General features: G+C 45.5%; 1 protein-coding gene across 2 annotated transcripts in view; it reads right to left on the reverse strand.

The window, feature by feature from the left end:
* Positions 1–21930, reverse strand: part of LOC141052486 (stimulated by retinoic acid gene 6 protein-like) — a 664959-nt gene that overhangs the window by 550216 nt on the left and 92813 nt on the right. Inside the window, exon 2 of one of the 2 annotated variants that reach the window (XM_073549741.1) lies at positions 2564–2601. The exons of the other annotated variant lie outside the window; for it this stretch is intronic. Within the exon in view, the coding sequence (XP_073405842.1) occupies positions 2564–2587 (24 nt within the window). The 5' untranslated portion in view covers positions 2588–2601. The remainder of the gene's footprint in view (positions 1–2563; positions 2602–21930) is intronic. 2 annotated transcript variants of the gene reach the window in all.

The following is a 21930-nucleotide window of genomic DNA, read 5'->3' on the forward strand; positions in this document are numbered from 1 at the left end:
CAATACAGAGCAGGGAAATACTCACTAAACGCCTTTTTGGAGGATGCTGTGGCGCTGTCCCAGCCATCCATCAACGCTGCGGCCACCTCATTCCATAGCCGCCGGGTCACCACATTGTCCTTGTACAGCCGGTCACGGCTGTCCCACAACGGCGCACGCTCCTGGACCAGGCTGATGAGCTGCTCATTATCCAGGTAGACGTCTTCATCCCGTTGTGGAACCTAGACAAAACACATTCATTAGAATAATCAAATTTAAATTGAATAAAAAGTTACAAAAAAAAGAAACATAAAAAAGAGTAAAAATAGAAGATAAAAAATAAAGAACATTACAAATCATTTGATACATACATTCCGTATCACCACCGGGACTTGGCGTCGCTGCTCCTGCTCTTCGCCCTCAGTAGTCCCGTCCGCAGAAGATGATGATGATGATGTCTTAAAAAAGTTGAAAAAAACGTAAGAGATTTGGAGTAGCAGCAGATATACTTACCAGATGCACGAAAATAATCACCTCACGGTCTGCTTGCGCCAATTCCTGCCGCGATGGGGAATATTCGGATTCTGAAGACATACTGCATGTAAAAATAATAAAAATCATTAGTACATACATAATTTAAAAGGACAGGCATATAATGTAATATACTCACATTCTTGACGCTGATAGAAGATGGGTTCCTTGGTGACTGTCTGCTCTCCAATCTGTCAGTGTAGTAGTGGCAGAGTTTTGGCAGGCACCTCCTTTATATAGACTTTTTTTTTTTGACTTTAGAAGTTTATAACTAGTACAACAAGTGGACACCACCAAAAAAATGCAGCGCTAAAAAAATGCATACATGCGCATGCCAGTGCGCACGTATGCGCATCCATAGGCTATAATGGCCATTTTTAGCGCAAAACGTGCGCATACGTGCGCATGCGCTTTTTTGCAGGACCAAAAAATGCAACATGTAGCGTCTGTAAAATACAAACGCACACCCCAAAAAAATGCAGCGCATGAAAATCGCATACGTGCGCATGCCAGCGCGCAGGTATGCGCACCCATGTTAAATATAGGGGAAAAAACGCATGCGCACGTATGCGTTTTTTTCAAGCGCAAAAAAACGCAAATGTGAAACCAGCCTTAGCCATATATTCTGCTAATGTGCAATCAAATTCCTCATCTAGCCTTCTAAAGAATTTTAGCTGAGGTAACAGGAAAGGTCTCCCATATATGATTTCAAAGGCTGTCAGTCCTACAGATGTCGGTGTGACATGCATGTTTAGTACAACCAATAGGAGACAGTGCAACCAATTTTTCCTGTTTCCTTCATGGTCTTTGTCAACTTATTTTTCAAGATCCCACTGTGTCCTTCAACCAGTCTGGCTGACTGAGGATGACAGGCACAGTAGGCTTCTTTTTTTTTTTGAATTCAGTTGAAAATGTTCTGGCTAATAATGACATTACTTAGTTTTCTATATATTTTCTGGAGCCCCAAATCTGGGTATGATTTCCTTTAGAAGGGCCTTCACTATTAATGCATCAGAGTGGACAGCTGGAAAAACTTCAATCCACCTTTTGAAAGCATCTATAACAAGGCAGTACTTTTTCCCCCTCACACTTGTTCAGTTCAATAAAATCCATACAAATGTGTTGGAATAAGTATTCAGGGTGAGGAAATTGTCCTCTTTGGTTTCAGGTTCCCTTAGGAATTATTTTTGCACAAGTAATGCAGATTATACAAAAATGTTTAATAGTTAGTAAAGCCATACATCCTAAATACCTAAGATATGGTCTCTGCCATCCCTCCTGTTGAGACATAGCTTATGCCATGGCTCAATACTGTGACATATCTTAGGAGGTTACTGGGTAGTTTATACATATAGGTCATCTTTAAAGATCACCCCATTTGTTGCCAATTTGTTTTTATTTTATTTTTTTTTCCCATGCCAATAGCATGTCATCCACATAGAAGAGCATCTGGCTACCTTCTGGTGACTCACATTGAGCTAGGTTAGCCAATTTTACCTAGGAAACAACAGTAGGTAGTTCACAGTATCCTTGTGGGATCCTGGTTGTTCCCCTTATATGTGAATACAAACCAAAACTGGCTCTCTGGATGTACCAGGATGCTGAAAAAGACATTACTCAGATCTATCACTGTAAAGACCTTATTTTCCGGCCTCCAGTCATTCAGCAGAATATGGGGGTCTGGCACTGTGGGGGCTCTTGTTATCACAGCCTCATTTACAGCCCTCCCTACTGGAAACAAGGCTGTGTTACAAGGTGAGCTGGACAGGGTACAATCACCTCTTTTATCAATCCCACATCTGCAGGTCATGAGGACCACAAAGATTCTGGGTATGTGGCCAATTCTTCCTCTAATTCTAGGAAAGGATCAACATTTCTCCACTCGTTCCACTGCCTCGATGCAGGTGGACACTGGGTTTAGAAATGGTTTTCCACTTTAGTACTTGTGAATATGCCTGCAGTCTGGCATTGTAAAATGAGCCATCACCCCAGACCTCCCATTGTTACTTTCCTTACACTCCAACAAAATCACCAAGGAATTTCCATGATTTACCTTTACCTCTGGAGAGGGAAACATGTGGCACGGTGCCTCTAAAAAGCAAAAAGCAACAATTTAATTTGTTCTGACAGTTTACAACTGGCAACACAGTTCCCTTATGATCTCAGTATAGAGTGTGCAAAGAACAATCTAGAGCATGAAAATTGTCATAGTTTACATCAGAACCCCTAAAATACCTATAGTACATGGTGCAGTGTAGTTCTTCAGGTGTGTGAAAATCTACATTTGTATACCTTTATCTATTGCATCCTTGATGAAGAACTCAGTAACTGAGGATGGTTCTGCAGTTATTAGATCTAGACTGTAATAATACCTAGATTCTCCATACCCCTGGAGCACCATTGTCTCAGCCATGGATTTCACCTGAAATCCTGCAGCAGTAGGAATTATCCCCAGGCTCAGGGCTTGTATCATATCCCTCCCACACAGCTGATAATATAATTTGTGTATTTTCACTTTTACCTGTGCCGAAGGCCCGGTATCTCCACAGGCGTAGACAATGGTTCTCTGTGTCTTACCACTTGCTCCTTTTACCACTAATGCAGGCAGCAGACGATCCAATAGTAGGTATCTCTTCTGGATTTACTAAGGTTCTAGTGGCTCCTGAATCAACAAGAAAAGTGACCTCATGGTTTCCCACAAGGAGAGTTACTTCTGAAAATACAGTGTTTTATAAATGTATTTGTCACGGTCACGTGTGTCTGTACTCAGCGAGTACCGCAAGGCGAACCTATAGGACACCCGTGACCCTGGATACACCGCCTCCAGTGGGGCGAATTTAAATAATAAACACGTGCAGCTGGATACACCGCCTCCAGCTGGCGAATTTAGACATTACAAGTATATACAAGTCTGGAAACCCCGCCTCCAGTGAGGCGAATTTAAACAATAAGGGAAACCTTGGAAACATTAACAATGGTGGGCCCTGCGATAGGTAATAGGGAAATGGAGACCTCCTGAGCTCCCCTGAGCCAGTGTCCCTGCACTCCTAACGTTCCCTATGCCGGTTCCGCACCGGGCGCGCAACAGGAACCTCAAAACCCTAGCTCGCCCTGACCTAAACCCTCACTAGGGAATTGGTCGGTGCAGACACTAATCCCACCACTGCACTAAACACACATGAGGGAAAGATGACAAAACAGGGGAAACACCACTTAGCTTTGCTCTGTTGTGTACGCTCCTAGCAACAGAGCCCACCACCTGTGTGCATCTTCTCCTCCACCCGGATCCATCACCATTAGTGGATCCTTCACCATAGCGCAGCCTTGGAGCAGAGTCAACCACCAGTTGCAGCTGTCCAGTAACAGAGTCCCAAAGATGAGTTCAGCTCCTGCCCAAAAAGTCAAGCATGCTTGAGTCCAGCTCTCAGCAACCAAGTCCCGCATGCTGAGTGCAACTCTCTCCATAGTCGTTACTCCACCAAGCCATGCAAGCACTTCCTGCCAACACCATAAAATGTGACTCCACCACGCCATGCCAGCCCTTCTTGCAGACCACATAGCTGCCACTCATCCCCTCTGGCTGGGCTGCACAGGACTCATGTTCAGCTCCTTCCTCGCCCAGGCTTCCTTGTGAATGACTAACACACAATATCACCAACAGAGATTGAACCCACCTGGCTCCCTTTTATAGAGTCTAACACCTGATTTGTAAATGCGTGCACATTAACCCTAAAACTAAGGTGCGATACCACTCACCACCACCGGGGCAACTTAGAATGAACGACACCATGTGTAATAATTCTAATGGCCACCGGGGGCAATCACATCACACTTTGGCACACAGCCAAAGGAAAAAAAGTTCACTTTATGCATTTAAGCTGTCAGATCCACCTTGGATCATGACTAGTGTTGAGCATTCCGATACCGCAAGTATCGGGTATCGGCCAATACTTGCTGTATCGGAATTCCGATACCGACTTCCGATATTTTTTCAATATCGGAATTCGGCATCGGAATCGGAAGTTCAGTTGATTGACGGCCTGACGTCATCATGATGCGCGGTGTGTGCGCATCATGATGCGCCGTCATTTCGGGCCTTCCGGGGGTCTCTGCCGGCCTGCCGGGGGGCTGTGCCGGCCTGCCGGGGGGCTGTGTGGACTGCCCGGGGTCTGTACCGGCCTGCCGGTGGTCTGTGCACCCTGTGGGGGTCTGTACCGGCCTGCCGGGGGGCTGTGCCGGCCTGCCGGGGGGCTGTGCTGATGTCCGGGGGTCTGTGCAAGCATCGTCCGATGGGACTACAAGTCCCATCGGGCGATGCCTGCTACCATGACAGTGATTGACACATTAGCCAATGATGGGACAGTAGTAGTCCCATCATCCGGCTAATGTGTTAAATGTTAAAAAAAAAAAAAAAAAAAAAAAATACTACATGCATGCTACATACATACTACATGCATGCTACATATATACTACATACATACTACATACATGCTACATACATACTGCATGCTACATACATACTACATACATACTACATACATACTACATACATACTACATATATACTACATACATACTACATACATACTACATACATACTACATACATGCTACATACATACTGCATGCTACATACATACTACATACATACATACTACATACATACTACATACATGCTACATACTGCATGCTACATACATACTACATACATACTACATGCATGCTACATACATACTACATATATACTACATACATACTACATACATGCTACATACATACTGCATGCTACATACATACTACATACATACTACATGCATACTACATATATACTACATACATACTACATACATGCTGCATGCTACATATATACTACATGCTACATACATACTACATGCATGCTACATACATACTACATATATACTACATGCATGCTACATACATACTACATACTACATATATACTACATACATACTACATATATACTACATACATACTGCATGCTACATACATGCTACATACATACTACATACATACTACATACATACTACATGCATGCTACATGCATGCTACATGCATGCTACATACATACTACATGCATGCTACATACATACCACATACATACTACATGCTACATACATACCACATATATACTACATACATACAATACATTCATACAATACATACATAGACATACAGTACATATAACATAGAGTAACATACTTACCAATACTTGTCACATTGTTCCCCGAAGCCATTGTCTATTCCGGGATAAATATTAACATAACAAACCACAAAAATACTCACCCACGATCCGAAGCAGTCCACGAGTGTGTCCCACGACGATCTTGGGTAGAGAACTGCAGCATCAGATGATGCTGCCGTTCTCTACGGGCTGTAGGAATCCAATGACGGAAGGTAGGTATCCTTCCGCACTGTATTCCTCCGCCACTTAAAAAAAAAAAGTCCCTAGTCTCACTTTATGCCATTGCTGTGTGGGAATTTCCCACACAGCAATGGCATAAAGTGAGACTAGGGACTTTTTTTTTTTTAAGTGGCGGAGGAATACAGTGCGGAAGGATACCTACCTTCCGTCATTGGATTCCTGCAGCCCGTAGAGAACGGCAGCATCATCTGATGCTGCAGTTCTCTACCCAAGATCGTCGTGGGACACACTCGTGGACTGCTTCGGATCGTGGGTGAGTATTTTTGTGGTTTGTTATGTTAATATTTATCCCGGAATAGACAATGGCTTCGGGGAACAATGTGACAAGTATTGGTAAGTATGTTACTCTATGTTATATGTACTGTATGTCTATGTATGTATTGTATGAATGTATTGTATGTATGTAGTATATATGTGGTATGTATGTAGCATGTAGTATGTATGTGGTATGTATGTAGCATGCATGTAGTATGTATGTAGCATGCATGTAGTATGTATGTAGTATGTATGTAGTATGTATGTAGTATATATGTAGTATGTAGTATGAATGTAGTATATATGTAGTATGTATGTAGCATGTAGTATGTAGCATGCATGTAGTATATATGTAGTATGTATGTAGTATGTATGTAGCATGCATGTAGTATATATGTAGTATGTAGCATGTAGTATGTATGTAGCATGTAGTATGTATGTAGCATGCATGTAGTATATATGTAGTATGTATGTAGTATGTATGTAGCATGCATGTAGTATGTATGTAGCATGTAGTATGTAGCATGCATGTAGTATATATGTAGTATGTAGCATGTAGTATGTATGTAGCATGCATGTAGTATATATGTGTTATGTATGTAGCATGTAGCATGCATGTAGTATGTATGTAGTATATATGTGGTATGTATGTAGCATGCAGTATGTATGTAGCATGCATGTAGTATATATGTAGTATGTATGTTGCATGTAGTATTTATGTAGTATGAATGTAGCATGTATGTAGTATGTAGTATGAATGTAGCATGTATGTAGTATGCATGTTGTATGTATGTAGCATGTAATTTTTTTTTTTTTTTTTTTTTTTACATTTAACACATTAGCCGGATGATGGGACTACTACTGTCCCATCATTGGCTAATGTGTCAATCACTGTCATGGTAGCAGGCATCGCCCGATGGGACTTGTAGTCCCATCGGACGATGCCTGCACAGACCCCCGGAGCCTGCACAGACCACCGGCAGGCCGGCACAGCCCCCCGGCAGGCCGGCACAGCCCCCCGGAGCCTGCACAGCCCCCCGGCAGGCCGGCACAGCCCCCCGGCAGGCCGGCACAGCCCCCCGGAGCCTGCACAGCCCCCCGGCAGGCCGGCACAGCCCCCCGGCAGGCCGGCACAGCCCCCCGGAGCCTGCACAGACCACCGGCAGGCCGGCACAGACCACCGGAGCCTGCACAGACCCCCTGGCAGGCCGGCACAGCCCCCCGAAAGGCCCGTACAGACCCCAGAGAGGCTGTACAAGGGCAGGAAAGGGTTTTTCTTATTCCGATACCGGAAGTCCCATAGACTTGAATGGGACTTCCGGTATCGGAATCGGCGATACCGATACTTTTTTTAAAGATCGGCCGATACCATCCGATACGATACTTTGAAGTATCGGACGGTATCGCTCAACTCTAATCATGACAGTATTTCTACTTTAGCCAAATTACATATTTCCTCTCATTACACCTTTCTTGTACCAAATTTTTACTTTTTATAAAAGTTTACCATCAAATACAACCCATCTGTCAATGGATGCACTCAGCTCTTTTAGTGGTCCCTTCTTATCTCAAAACCACAAACACATTCCAAAACAATTCTCATGTTCACAGCTTATCTCACCACCTAAGGACTGTTTGCTCTGGGTGGTGCCTTCTCCTAGTTCAAGATTAAAAAGACAATGTCAGGGCTATACAATTTTTACTTTCTATTTGTTATAATATATAAGAGATCGCTGTGTGTGACATCCAGCAGCGACCGGTCCCCCCGCGGGGTATCACTGAATGTGCTGGATCGTTCTGGCCCATTTTTTCATCACTGGTCTCCCGCTGGCCAGCCCGCATCGCTGCTTGTGGCAGCGGGAGCCAGCGATGAGCAACACTGCACGCTGGTTACCAACGTAAACATTGGTTTCTAAGGGCCGCGGGGCCCTTAGAAACCCGATGTTTACCCTAGATACCAGCGTGCACTGCAGGCAGGGCGGGAGGTGGAGGCAGAGCGGCGCACAGACCGGAGTAGCTCTGCTATCTGCTGCTTCAGTCGGAGTAGCAGATAGCAGAGCTACACCGGTCTGTCTGTGCCGCTCTGCCTCCACCTCCCGCCCTGCCTGCATGCAGTGCACGCTGGTATCTAGGGTAAACATCGGGTTTATAAGGGCCCCGCGGCCCTTAGAAACCCGATGCTTACGTTGGTAACCAGCGTGCTCGCTGGTCCTGATCGCTGGAGGGGCTGTCTATGTGACAGCTCACGAGCGATCAACTAAAAATGTCCCAGCGATCCCATCCACGTCGGATCGTTGGTGGGATCGCTGGGACATCGTTATGTGTAACGGTACCCTTAGGCCTATAAGTTACCAATAAGGACACGTTGCACATTTGATCTGAAGACTGTTATCTCTGGATACCTGATGAAAAAGGACCATGTCCAGTTTTATTCAAGGGATACCTTCTTGGTACAATCTTAATAACTTTCCAGCTTTCAGATGAAATGGACAATAACAATTCTGCCTTATAATGAGGACAAGACCTTAAAATATATCTATGGGACAAAGTCCCATAAGGATGTTACATAAAATTCTTAAAGACAAACAAAATGAGGACTATACACAATATAAATACTGGAGCACAATGGATCTCTACCCACTTATAAGAAGTCTGACAAATATCAGTGAAATTCATAAGTCAACAAGAAGATAAAAAAACAGTAGCAACAATTCAATTACTGTTACTAATATCCAAGATCTAAATAATCCTCACTGATTGCACTATGTCCAAGGTATTTACCAGCTTGTACCTCTATATCTTGCCACCTCCATCCAATGAAGGCCTGTAAGGGGGCGAGTGTAACAACATTGTGTAATAAACATGAAAGGTCCCCAAGGAATGGGGTCACTATGATAAATGTGGTCACTGATATGAACGAGATAAATATGCTCACAGGGACTTCTGACCAGTGTAACAGTACAAACACACAACGTACAACAGCTTCCACAGTTAGGGACTGGACATACACACGTACACAGAGACATAAGACAAGAAATTAAAGTTCCCTCGAACTCCTACACCTGAATTGCTGAGATAAAGTCTAATGACACCGCCTCTTTATATCCAGAGACGTTCCTGTCCTTAAAATCAGGTATTCAGAGCACCACTGACTCCTCAGGGATAATTATAAGATCTTAATCTGACTTTGTGTCCACTTTTTAAATGAGGAGGGTTCATTCACGCTGCGTTATTAAAAGAAAAACATAACAAAACAACATAGAATATTCTCTATTGGGATCAGGTGGCGTGTACTTAGGTGTTTTATACCACTATAATAACCTATGAGTTGTCTCCAGTCCACACATGACCGCCAACCACACCTACTGGACTCCCTTATACATTCAGGATTTTATATTTAAATCCTCATACATTCACTCAAGATAACATTCAAGGAGTCTCATGTGTAACATAAAACATATATTTATGGCATTTTAGTTCTATAATTTTAAAAGACAGACAAAACAGCACACTTAACAGAAAACAACATTCAACAAAGTACAGAAGGCAAAACAATACCGGAAAAAATTAATCTTATACTGGATTCCTTAACCCCTTAGTATCCCATTTTTAAAAACAGCACCCCCTGACATATTGAAAACTTCTGTCAGGTAGTTTATTAACCCTTCATGTGATTTTCAGGAATTAATACAAAGTGGTATAGCAAGATACAGCAAGTTGTCAGCTATAGTGGACAGCCGACAGCTGCTGGATTGTCACCTGTGTGGGGATAATATTCTCTTATATCTCAGGTCAGTAAAAAGACATATTGGCTGTCATTAAGGGGTTAATCTAACGAGAATCGCACTTGATTCTCCTATCTAGATTAATTTAACGTGCACACAGAGTTTTTTATTCCACAGTAGCCTTCTCACACTGGCTTTGTACCCATTCAAAAATAAAAAAAATAAAGATTATTGTCATTCTGCGGAATATCTTACAAGAACAAACAAACCCCAATCACTATGGAGCTTAGCAACTTACAGGAGTTATTATAACTCCAATTGCATGTAAACTTCCAACTTACAGGAGCCTCTCACAAACCCCATTTGGAAAAGTCTACAATCACAGTCCCCATTCAATTTCTAGAATAACATTCATACTGAATTAACAAGGTTACCGAATATAATGAAAATTATTAAATGTTCTTACCTGTATTCAGATACAGACGATTCCCAGAGATCCTTAGACTATACTAAATCCGTCACTTTCCCTCAGTCCGGGATAACTGATAATGCCCCTGTTGACGTCTAATGTCAAGGCGGAGGACTTACTTAAGGAGTTCCAGACTCCCCCGTGCACGGTTCACAGTACTCACCGGTGAGGGAAAGATGTTGGAATTCCCGGCCAACGCACCAAATGTCAGTGGAGTTTTAGTCTTCCAATTAGAAATCGTCCAGACCTGAATATGTAAGATGTTTCTTTATTGGTCATGCCGGCATGGAGATAGAATGATAGCCACACCAGCTGTGGGCAGTCATCTGTCTGACTTCATACAGATTCTTAGAGTTTAAGTAGAAGTGCCAAAAGGGCATTTAAAATACTACGTTTGCAAAAATAGTACATACAATTGGAATATGCTTAACTGTTAGCAATCCTTATTTACGTTACCAGAGAAGTAAAGGTATGACATTGTATTTTGTATGTTAGATAAGGATAGCAAACTAAGCATTACACCCATGTCTTCTCATTACATCAGCTGAAAAGAGTTTCTAAGGCTAAGCATAATAATGGCATATATGCAATCATGTGTATATATAAATATAAAATAAATATACATATATACTCACACACATACATGCATACATATATATACACACATATATATATATATATATATGCATATATATATATATATATATATATACACAGTTGTGGCCAAAAGTATTGACACCCCTGCAATTCTGTCAGATAATACTCAGTTTCTTCCTGAAAATGATTGCAAACACAAATTCTTTGGTATTATTATCTTCATTTAATTTGTCTTAAATGAAAAAACACAAAAAAATCATCATGTGATGCTTCTCTAATTTGTGTAATTAACAGCACCTGTAACTTACCTGTGGCACCTAACAGGTGTTGGCAATAACTAAATCACACCTGCAGCCAGTTGACATGGATTAAAGTTGACTCAACCTCTGTCCTGTGTCCTTGTGTGTACCACATTGAGCATGGAGAAAAAAAAGAAGATCAAAGAACTGTCTGAGGACTTGAGAAACCAACTTGTGAGGAAGCATGAGCAATCTCAAGGCTACAAGTCAATCTCCAAAGACCTGAATGTTCCTGTGTCTACCGTGCGCAGTGTCATCAAGAAGTTTAAAGCCCATGGCACTGTGGCTAACCTCCCTAGATGTGGACGGAAAAGAAAAATTGACAAGAGATTTCAACGCAAGATTGTGCGGATGTTGGATAAAGAACCTCGACTAACATCCAAACAAGTTCAAGCTGCCCTGCATTCCGAGGGTACAACAGTGTCAACCCGTACTATCCGTCGGCGTCTGAATGAAAAGGGACTGTATGGTAGGAGACCCAGGAAGACCCCACTTCTAACCCCGAGACATAAAAAAGCCAGGCTGGAGTTTGCCAAAACTTACCTGAAAAAGCCTAAAATGTTTTGGAAGAATGTTCTCTGGTCAGATGAGACAAAAGTAGAGCTTTTTGGGCAAAAGCATCAACATAGAGTTTGCAGGAGAAAAAAAGAGGCATTCAAAGAAAAGAACACGGTCCCTACAGTCAAACATGTTGGAGGTTCCCTGATGTTTTGGGGTTGCTTTGCTGCCTCTGGCACTGGACTGCTTGACCGTGTGCATGGCATTATGAAGTCTGAAGACTACCAACAAATTATGCAGCATAATGTAGGGCCCAGCGTGAGAAAGCTGGGTCTCCCTCAGAGGTCATGGGTCTTTCAGCAGGACAATGACCAAAAACACACTTCAAAAAGCACTAGAAAATGGTTTGAGAGAAAGCACTGGAGACTTCTAAGGTGGCCAGCAATGAGTCCAGACCTGAATCCCATAGAACACCTGTGGAGAGATCTAAAAATGGCAGTTTGGAGATGGCACCCTTCAAATATCAGGGACCTGGATCAGTTTGCCAAAGAAGAATGGTCTAAAATTCCAGCAGAGCATTGTAAGAAACTCATTGATGGTTACCGGAAGCAGTTGGTCGCAGTTATTTTGGCTAAAGGTTGTGCAACCAAGTATTAGGCTGAGGGTGCCAATACTTTTGTCTGGCCCATTTTTGGAGTTTTGTGTGAAATGATCAATGTTTTGCTTTTTGCTTCATTCTCTTTTGTGTTTTTTCATTTAAGACAAATTAAATGAAGATAATAATACCAAAGAATTTGTGTTTGCAATCATTTTCAGGAAGAAACTGAGTATTATCTGACAGAATTGCAGGGGCTCAATACTTTTGGCCAGAACTGTACACACACGCACATAAAAGAAAGGACTTTATTACAATTATTGTAACACGACCAACCTCTCTGGTGTTCTGGTGGCATAGCCTATTGCGCTCTCCTCCTCGGTGACCCATTCATAACAATCCTCCCTTCTTTCGAGGTTCACTATGTCCGTATCTACTCTCCCTCTAATCTCCAAATGGCTGCCATATATCGACCACCGGGTTCAGCCACTGCCTTAATCGAACAATTCTCCACGTGGCTCCTTCACTTTCTCTCTGCTGACATCCCCACCATCATCATGGGGGACTTCAACATCCCTATCGACACCCACCAGCCAGCAGCTTCCAAACTCCTGTCACTTAACTCATCCTTTGGACTTACTCAGCGGTCCTCCACAGCCACCCACACAGATGGACATACATTAGACCTCATCTTCACCCGCCTCTGTTCCCTACCCAATCTCACAACCTCTTCCTTTCCCCTATCTGACCACCATCTACTCACCTTCTCATCCTTGTCCTTCTCACCTGCCCCCCATGACCAGCCACTAGCACATCCTCGCAGAAACCTCATACACCTAGACATTCACAGACTCTCAGACTCTCTTCTACCTCTGTCCTCCATATCTTCACTCCACAACACGGACAGTGCCACCACTTTCTACAACGCCACCCTCACATCAGCCATAGACTCTGTCGCCCCTCTCATGCATGGCAAAGTGCGACAAATCAATAGGCAACCCTGGCACAACAACCTCAACCAAAAAACTTTGACAAGCATCCAGCGGTGTTTGAACAAAACACGTCTGCCAGATGACTTCATTACTAGAGTTGAGCGACTTTTGGTTTTTTAGGGTCGCGTTTCGTTTCGTGAAACCCGACTTTTCCAAAAGTCAGGTCGAGCAAGATCGGCCGATTATAGGGAAAAGTCGGGGTCGTCCCGAAACACGAAACCCAATGTAAGTCAATGGGGAATAAAAGTCGGCAGTGAGAGGAGGACAGGAAACACACCAACAGTGCCCATTTGAATGCCAAAAGCATCAATTCTTCTTACTTAAGCTTGTCAACCTTAATTAACTTCATAATACAAGTTACGCACTGAAAAATGGGGGTTATTTAGCTACAGACTGTGGGGGGGGAGGGCTGGCTCCAGGTTTTCATGTGCCCTGGGCGAAAGAGCGCCCCTTTAACACATACCACAACTCATCATGCTCCGATACGGCAGAGAAATAGCGGTATAGTACAATGAAAAATACCTCACTTTTTACATCTCATGACGAGGCCCATCTATTTCTCCATACAGAATCATTGGTCCCATATAATGTTTGAAACAGTATATGTTGAGCTCCACATAATGCTACAGTATATGTTGGTCCCCATGGATGAAGCTCTACTGTCTTATGGGCCCAAATAATGCTCCAAACATAATGGGCCCCATTTCTAATGCTCTAGTGTATAGTGGGCCCTGTAAATGCTGCTCCAGTGTCTGATGTCCACCTTTGGAATGTTCCAGTGTATGGTGGGCCCCATCTATCATTCTCAGACGGTGTTAGGCCCAGTATGGATTGCACGTGATTGCACAAAGGTTAGAAAGGGTACCGTATCCCCAGATAACATGTATGGATAGCGTACACATTCAAAATATATGTCTCAGGAGGCAGGCTCAGACGGTGTTAGGCCCAGTATGGATTGCACGTGATTGCACAAAGGTTAGAAAGGGTACCGTATCCCCGGATAACATGTATGGATAGCGTACACATTCAAAATATATGTCTCAGGAGGCAGGCTCAGACGGTGTTAGGCCCAGTATGGATTGCACGTGATTGCACAAAGGTTAGAAAGGGTACCGTATCCCCGGATAACATGTATGGATAGCGTACACATTCAAAATATATGTCTATACATCAGGAGGCAGGCTCAGACGGTGTCAGGCACAGTATGGATTTGACGGCCCAGATTACACAGCGGAGGAGCAGGGAGAGGTAAAGATTGCAAATGCTGGGGCCCTGCCCAAGCAAGGGGGGCCCACTTGTGGGCGTCGGTACTGGCACTGGGCCCCTCATAGTACAGCGGTGTGTCTGACGGCGGGTGTGCACCACCACCGTCAGAGACACTTGATTGCACTATGAGGGACCCTGTGCCAGTGCCCGCGCCCAAGAGTCGGCCTACCCACCTGTCCAGGGCAACGGCACTCGCACAGTGTCGTGCGCTAGGTGGTGACCCTGGCCATGGGGGGGAGGCAGCACAGTTAGGGAGTTTTAGAAAGTGGCATATGTTGATGTTGGACATTCAGCTGATGCAAAAGGCGAAATAGGTGAAGTACCAGGAAGAGGTGGACCAAAGCAAGCCATTTTTCTGTCACCCTATGTGTCATCAGGGGAAGGTGGGACAAAATCCTTGGAAACCCATGCGTGGTTCATTTTAATGAAGGTTAGATCATCCACATTTTGGGTTGACAGACGGGTCCTTTTTTCTGTCAGGATTGATCCAGCTGCACTGAAGACTCTTTCCGATAGCACATTTGCAGCTGGGCAAGCGAGCTCCTGTAAGGCATATTGGGCCAATTCAGGCCAGGTGTCCAGTTTAGCGGCCCAATAGTCAAAGGGGAATGACCTGTGTGGGAGAACATCGATATGGGAGGAAAAGTAGTTTGTAACCATAGTTGACAACTGCTGTCTCCTGTCACTTTCCATCGATGCAGTATTACCAGTTGTGTGAGCGGTATTTGAAAAATCAGTCCACAACATTGTCATGAAACCCCTGTCTCCAACGCCACTTCTGCTGTGTGCACCACGAACACCTCTGCCAAGCTGCCCCCGGCCCGTACGGCTCGTGTGAGAACCATCACCGCTGCTGTGTGCTGGGAATGCCTCAAGCAACCGATTTACCAGAGTTGCTTGTTTATTAGCCAATATTAGGTCAAGGTTCTCCTGTGGCATGATGTTTTGTAATTTGCCTTTATAGCGTGGATCCAGGATGCTGGCCAACCAGTAGTCGTCATCGTTCATCATTTTGGCAATGCGGGGGTCCCTTTTTAGGATCCGCAAGGCATAATCTGACATGTGGGCCAATGTTCCCGGTGTCAATGATGCACTGCGAGTGCTGGGTGGAGCAGCACTTTCTGGCAAATCCACATCCCTCCAGTCATGCACAAACCCTGTACCAGACCTTGCCACGCCAACATTTTCACTTGCCCCACGAGATGCATCCTCCTCCCCTAAGTAATCATCCCCATCATCATCCTCCTCCTCCTCTTCTTCCTCCACCTCGTCCAGGAGAGGTCCCTGAGCAGACAATGGCTGAATGTCATCAAGGATTCCCTCCTCCTCTTCCTCCTCATCAACATTGGCTGCAGACGCCTGCTCCTTAAGGTGCGTCAAAGTTTGCATGAGCAGACGCATAAGTGGGATGCTCATGCTTAGGATGGCGTCGTCTGCGCTTACCAGCCGTGTGCATTCCTCAAAACACTGAAGGACTTTACAAAGGTCTTTCAGCTTCGACCACTGCACACTTGTCAACTCCATGTCTGCTCTCAAAGTGCCTGGCCGTGTATCCTCCCACAAATGCATTATGGCCTGCCTCTGCTCGCACAGCCGCTCCACCATGTGCAGGGTGGAGTTCCACCTTGTTGCAATATCGATAATGAGGCGGTGGTTGGGAAGGTGGAGCAATCGCTGCAGCTTCTGCATACGAACGGAGTGTACAGGCGACCGGCGGATGTGCGCGCACAGTCTTCGCACCTTCTGGAGCAGGGCTGTTAACTCCGGATAATTTTTGAGGAAGCACTGCACCACCAGGTTCAAGGTGTGAGCCAAGCAAGGTATGTGGCTGAGTTTTGAAAGGGCTATGGCTGCCACAAAATTACGGCCGTTATCACTAACTACCTTGCCTGCCTCAAGATGTACACTGCCCAGCCATGACTCAGTTTGTCGCTTCAAGTACTCGGCCAGCACCTCGGCGGTGTGTCTGTCGCCCAAACACATCATCTGCAACACAGCCTGCTGACGCTTTCCACTAGCTGCTCGATAGGGGGACACATCGTGTGCAACAGTGGCAGCTGCAGATGGAGTGCTCGTACGACTGCGCTCTGTGGACGAGCTTTCGCTTCTAGAGGAGGAGGAGGAGGAGGAGGGTCGAATGCCTACAGCCAACTGTTTCTTATACCGTGGGCTAGGCAGCACTGTCCCACCACTGCTGTCCCCTGTGGACCCTGCATCCACCACATTAACCCAGTGCGCAGTGATGGACACGTAACGGCCCTGGCCATGCCGACTGGACCATGCATCAGTTGTGAGGTCCACCTTTCCGCTCACTGACTGCTTGAGTGCATGGACAATGCGGTCTTTCACATGATGGTGGAGGGCTGGGATGGCTTTGCAAGAGAAGAAGTGGCGACTGGGTAGGTCATAGCGTGGTACTGCATAGGCCATGAGTTCGCGGAAAGCTGTGCTTTCCACCAACCGAAAGGGCATCATCTCAAACGAGATTAGTTTGGCAATGTGGGCGTTCAAACCCAGTGTACGCGGATGAGAGACTGAGTACTTTCTTGACCTACTCATAGTGTCTGGGAGGGTGAGCTGGACTTGAGAGCTGCATATGGTGGAAGTAGCGGTGGACAGGGCGGACTGAGAGAGGGTTGATTATGGTGATGGAGTTGGTGTTCTTTCTGATGGCCTAGAATCAGTCTTTCGTTGATATAACAGTGGGATTCCCTGACTGCTGTGGTCTTGCAACGACACCTCAACATTTGCTGCTGTGCTAACCGGTGGGCTTACAGTGGGGGAAACAATGTAGCGTTGCTGACTACCTTCGTTGTGATCAGTTGCACATGTGGCACTTGAGGTTTGGTGTTGTGTCCACGCTTGCAAGTGCATGCTGGTTAAATGTCTAAGCATGCAACTGGTATTCAAATTTTTCAGATTTTTCCCTCGGTTAAAAGGTCTTTGCGCACTTCTTACAGATAACCTTGGCCTGATCATGAGGATTTTGTTCAAAAAAGTGCCACACTGCACTCTTCCTACTTTGGCAGACATTTTGCGGCCTAGCACGCTGTGATCTTTTGACCCTCTGGACAAGCTGTCCAGCAACTCTTTTGATGTTTGGAACCTGTCTTTGGAGTGCTCTGGGCCTGCCAGATAACAGCTGTTGCGATGTCGATGTCTGCTGTGGATGCTCCTCATCTGAGCTATTGGAAGCAGCACCCTCTTCCCCCAATGGATGCCAATCTGGGTCAACAACTGGGTCATCCATCACCTCCTCTTCTATGTCATGTGCACCTTCCTCTGTGTCACCGTGTATGGTGGTATAGTGTGCGGGAAGGGGCACCTGAGTCTCATCAGGGTCAGAATCTGGCTCTGTACACTGCGAGGACAATGTAGTGCTCTGAGTGAATGTACCAGCAGAATCATCCATAAGCGGCTGTGCATCAGTGCACTCCATGTCAGATTCATCTTGGCCTGGGTAATTCACCATTTCACTTGATAATCCAGGCATGGTATGTGAAAACAGCTCCATGGAGTAATCAGTAGTATGGCCTGCGTCATCCTTCAATCTTGGTTGGGGTGAAGGACACAAGGAAAGGTGTGGTTCATGAACATGAGCCTCCAATGACGACTCAGTGCTTTTACTTTTTACAACTGAAGAAGAGGAGGCAATAGAGCTGGAGGCTGAGTCAGCAATGTAAGACAAAACTTTTTCCTGATTCTCTGGCTTTAAAAGCGGTTTGCCAACTCCTAGAAAACTAAGCGTTCGAGGCCTTATGTAGCCAGACGATGACGCAGGGTCAGCACCTCCTGCATTCGGTCCTATTTTGCTCTTGCCACTACCATCAGATCCACCACCAACACCATCATTACCAGCTGCCAACCCCCCGCCCAGTTCCACGGCCTCTTCCACCAGCCTTCCTCATTTTTGGTAGAAATGTAGACAAAATCCAACAAACTATATAGTAATGTAAAACAAGGTACAAGGTGTCTATAGGACAGGGGAGATTTTGAATTTCTGCAGACACTTGTGGACACTGGACACTTTTGGATTGTGTGAGGCCCACTGATATCTGAGCGCTATGTGACAGGCTCGATGGCACAGCTGTGACCAAAGTGACTAGAGGATAAGGGAGATTTTGAATCTCTGCACACACTTTTGGACACTGGACACTTTTGGATTGCGTGAGGCCCAATGAATATCTGAGCGCTATGTGACAGGCTCGATGGCACAGCTGTGACAAAAGTGACTAGAGGATAAGGGAGATTGGATTGCTTTTAAAAAAGCAGATTGCGGAGCAGTGGGTAAACAGCAATGCAGGAATGTCAGGAAGCCTTAGAAGGCAGCCCAACAACCAACACCACTGATACACCACTATATAGCCTCCCCTTGCACTGCACACACAGTGACTGGTGTGTTGTGCAGGCCAAATTGCTAGCAGCAGAAGCAGTTTTTTTGTCTTCTCAGCAGGACAAAAAAAAAAAATTGGGATTGCTTTTAAAAAAGCAGTTTGCGGAGCAGTGGGTAAACAGCAATGCAGGAATGTCAGGAAGCCTTAGAGGGCAGCCCAACAACCAACACCACTGATACACCACTATATAGCCTCCCCTTGCACTGCACACACAGTGACTGGTGTGTTGTGCAGGCCAAATCGCTAGCAGCAGAAGCAGTTTTTTTGTCTTCTTCCCTGCCTAACGCTCTCCCTACAGAATCAGCAGCAACCTCTCCCTATACTAAGATCGGCAGAAGTAAGATGGCGGTCGGCGTGCACGCCCTTTTATACCCCCTGTGACGCCCACCAAAGCAAGCCAATCACTTGCATGCCCTTCTGAAAGATGGTGGTGACCCGTGCCTATGTCATCACGTTGCCCACAGTGTCCGTGGATCCTGATTGGCTGAAAAAGAGCGCAAAACAAACTTTTGAAACGCGACTTTGGCGCGTAAGTCGCCGACCTCGTGGCCGACCTCATCCTAGGGTCGGGTTTCGTTTCATGAAACCCAACTTTGCCAAAAGTCGGCGACTTTTGAATTTTTTCGACTCGTTTCGCTCAACTCTATTCATTGCTTTCAAACAAGCTACACTTGCCTTCAAATCAGCCCTCACCACTGCTAAACAGACCTATTTCACAAACCTTGTATCTTCATCATCCCATAACCCAAAACAACTGTTCAGCACATTTAACTCTCTCCTCCGCCCACCACTGCCACCTCCAACTCCCCTCATCTCTGCTGAGGACTTTGCCACCTACTTCAAAAACAAGATCGACCAAACAAGGCAAACCTTTACTGTCCCACCACCCCAACCACTCCACATACCAGACCTCTGCCCTTCCCTAATAACCTCCCTCTCCAACATCACTGAAGGAGAGCTTTCTCATCTCCTTTCCAAATCACACCTCACCACCTGTGCACTTGACTCCATCCCACCTGCTCCCCAACCTCACTAACATAATCATTCCAGCCCTATCCCATCTCGTCAACCTATCCCTATCTTCTGGTACCTTCCCCTCTGCCTTCAAACATGACACCATAACTCCCATCCTCAAAAAATCAAAGCTTGACCCAACTGCTATGCCCAGCTATCGCCCCATATCACAGCTCCCGTTTGCTTCCAGACTTCTTGAACAGCACAACTTTCCTCCCACTTCTCATCTAACTCCCTCCTTGACATCCTCCAATCTGGCTTCTGCCCCCACCACTCCACTGAAACTGCCCTGACCAAAATTACAAATGACTTACAGCCAAAAGCTAGCAGACAGTTCTCCATCCTTCTCCTTCTTGACCTGTCCTCTGCCTTCGACACAGTCGACCACTGCCTACTGCTACAGATTCTTTCTTCACTTGGCGTCAAAGACCTTGCCCTGTCCTGGATTGTCTCATACCTTTCTGACCGCGCAATGAGCGTTTCCCACTCCCACACCACCTCCTCATCCCACCCTCTCTCTGTTAGAGTCCCCTAAGGCTCTGACCTGAGGCCCCTACTTTTTTCTATCTATACTCTTGGTCTAGGACAATTCATAAAGTCCCATGGCTTCCAGTACCACCTGTATGTGGACGACACTCAGATCTACCTCTCTGGCCCAGATGTCACCTCTCTGCTGTCGAGAATCCCGAAGTGTCTATCAGCCATATCCTCCTTTTTCACATCTCGCTTCCTAAAACTCAATGTAGACAAAACTGAACTCATTCTCTTTCCTCCATCTCACTCATCTTCCCTACCTGATCTATCTATTATGGTAAACGGCATCATGCTCTCTCCTGCACCTGAAATCCGCTGCCTCGGAGTAACTCTCGACTCTGCCCTGTCCTTCAAACCATACGTCCAAACTCTTGCCACCTCCTGTCGCCTCTCTCAGCCTATGCACAGTGTACACACTAATCTGTTAATCAATTGGCGTGAGTAGGGTTACTTAGAGCTAAGAATTTAGAGAACTGGTAGATCTGCAGCAGTAATTTTATCAAAACTGCAGCAAGCAGCTCAGTAACCGGTAGATGGTTGGTACATCACAGTCCCTGCCCATATATAATTCTGCTGTGAGTAGCAAAGACCTGGTGACATATTCCATGGTATGAGGCAGTGAGGGGAATTATATGCAAGGGACAGTATGTATCCCCCAGGATGTGCATAGAAATGTATGCATTGCACTCACAGACATAACTGTGGTTGCAATGCAGAATAAAAGTAAGTTTGGTCTTGGACAAGCTATTTGGCCAAGGCAGATTTAAAAAAAACCCGGCATGGGCTTTTATTTTTGGAGTGAACTACAGGGTGGCAGTGGGACTGTTTACTCCCTCCAGCCAGGTCTTACAAGTGGTCCATGGCCACAGATTCCAATTAAAAACCTTGCAGCAAGGGGTCGGGAGTGTCAGTGTTGGTTTGCAAGCTGCAGAGCAGGTGGCTCTGCAACATCTGTCTTGTCTGTGAGCTCAACACAGAGCCAAGGGAAGTGAACACCTGGCGCCCTGCTGTGAATTCCCTTGCTCGGACTTCTGAGCCGGAGCTCCCTCTGGTGGTTACTGGGAGTAGTGGAGCTGGCCAGGTTGATGGAAGTTTGCCACCTGACAACGATGATTGGGAATCTGGGATTACTGGCTGAGAGCATATAAGTGACCAGGCTTCCCTTAGTGGTTGCTGGTGATTTCCTCCTTGTGCAGTTCTTTTGTCTCCTGCCTGATCTGCATGGTTCAGTTTAGTGATTCTTTTGCTAATCCTTTGCATCTAATCTGGTTGTGCCTTTTTTTTTTGCTTTTTGCTTTGTTGCGAGGGTTCAGCTCACTCCCTGCTGGGGCAGCGCTGGGC

Source organism: Dendrobates tinctorius, unplaced genomic scaffold (genome assembly GCF_039654945.1).
Source record: "Dendrobates tinctorius isolate UK_male_01 unplaced genomic scaffold, ASM3965494v1 ptg000160l, whole genome shotgun sequence".
Classification (NCBI taxonomy): domain Eukaryota; kingdom Metazoa; phylum Chordata; class Amphibia; order Anura; family Dendrobatidae; genus Dendrobates; species Dendrobates tinctorius.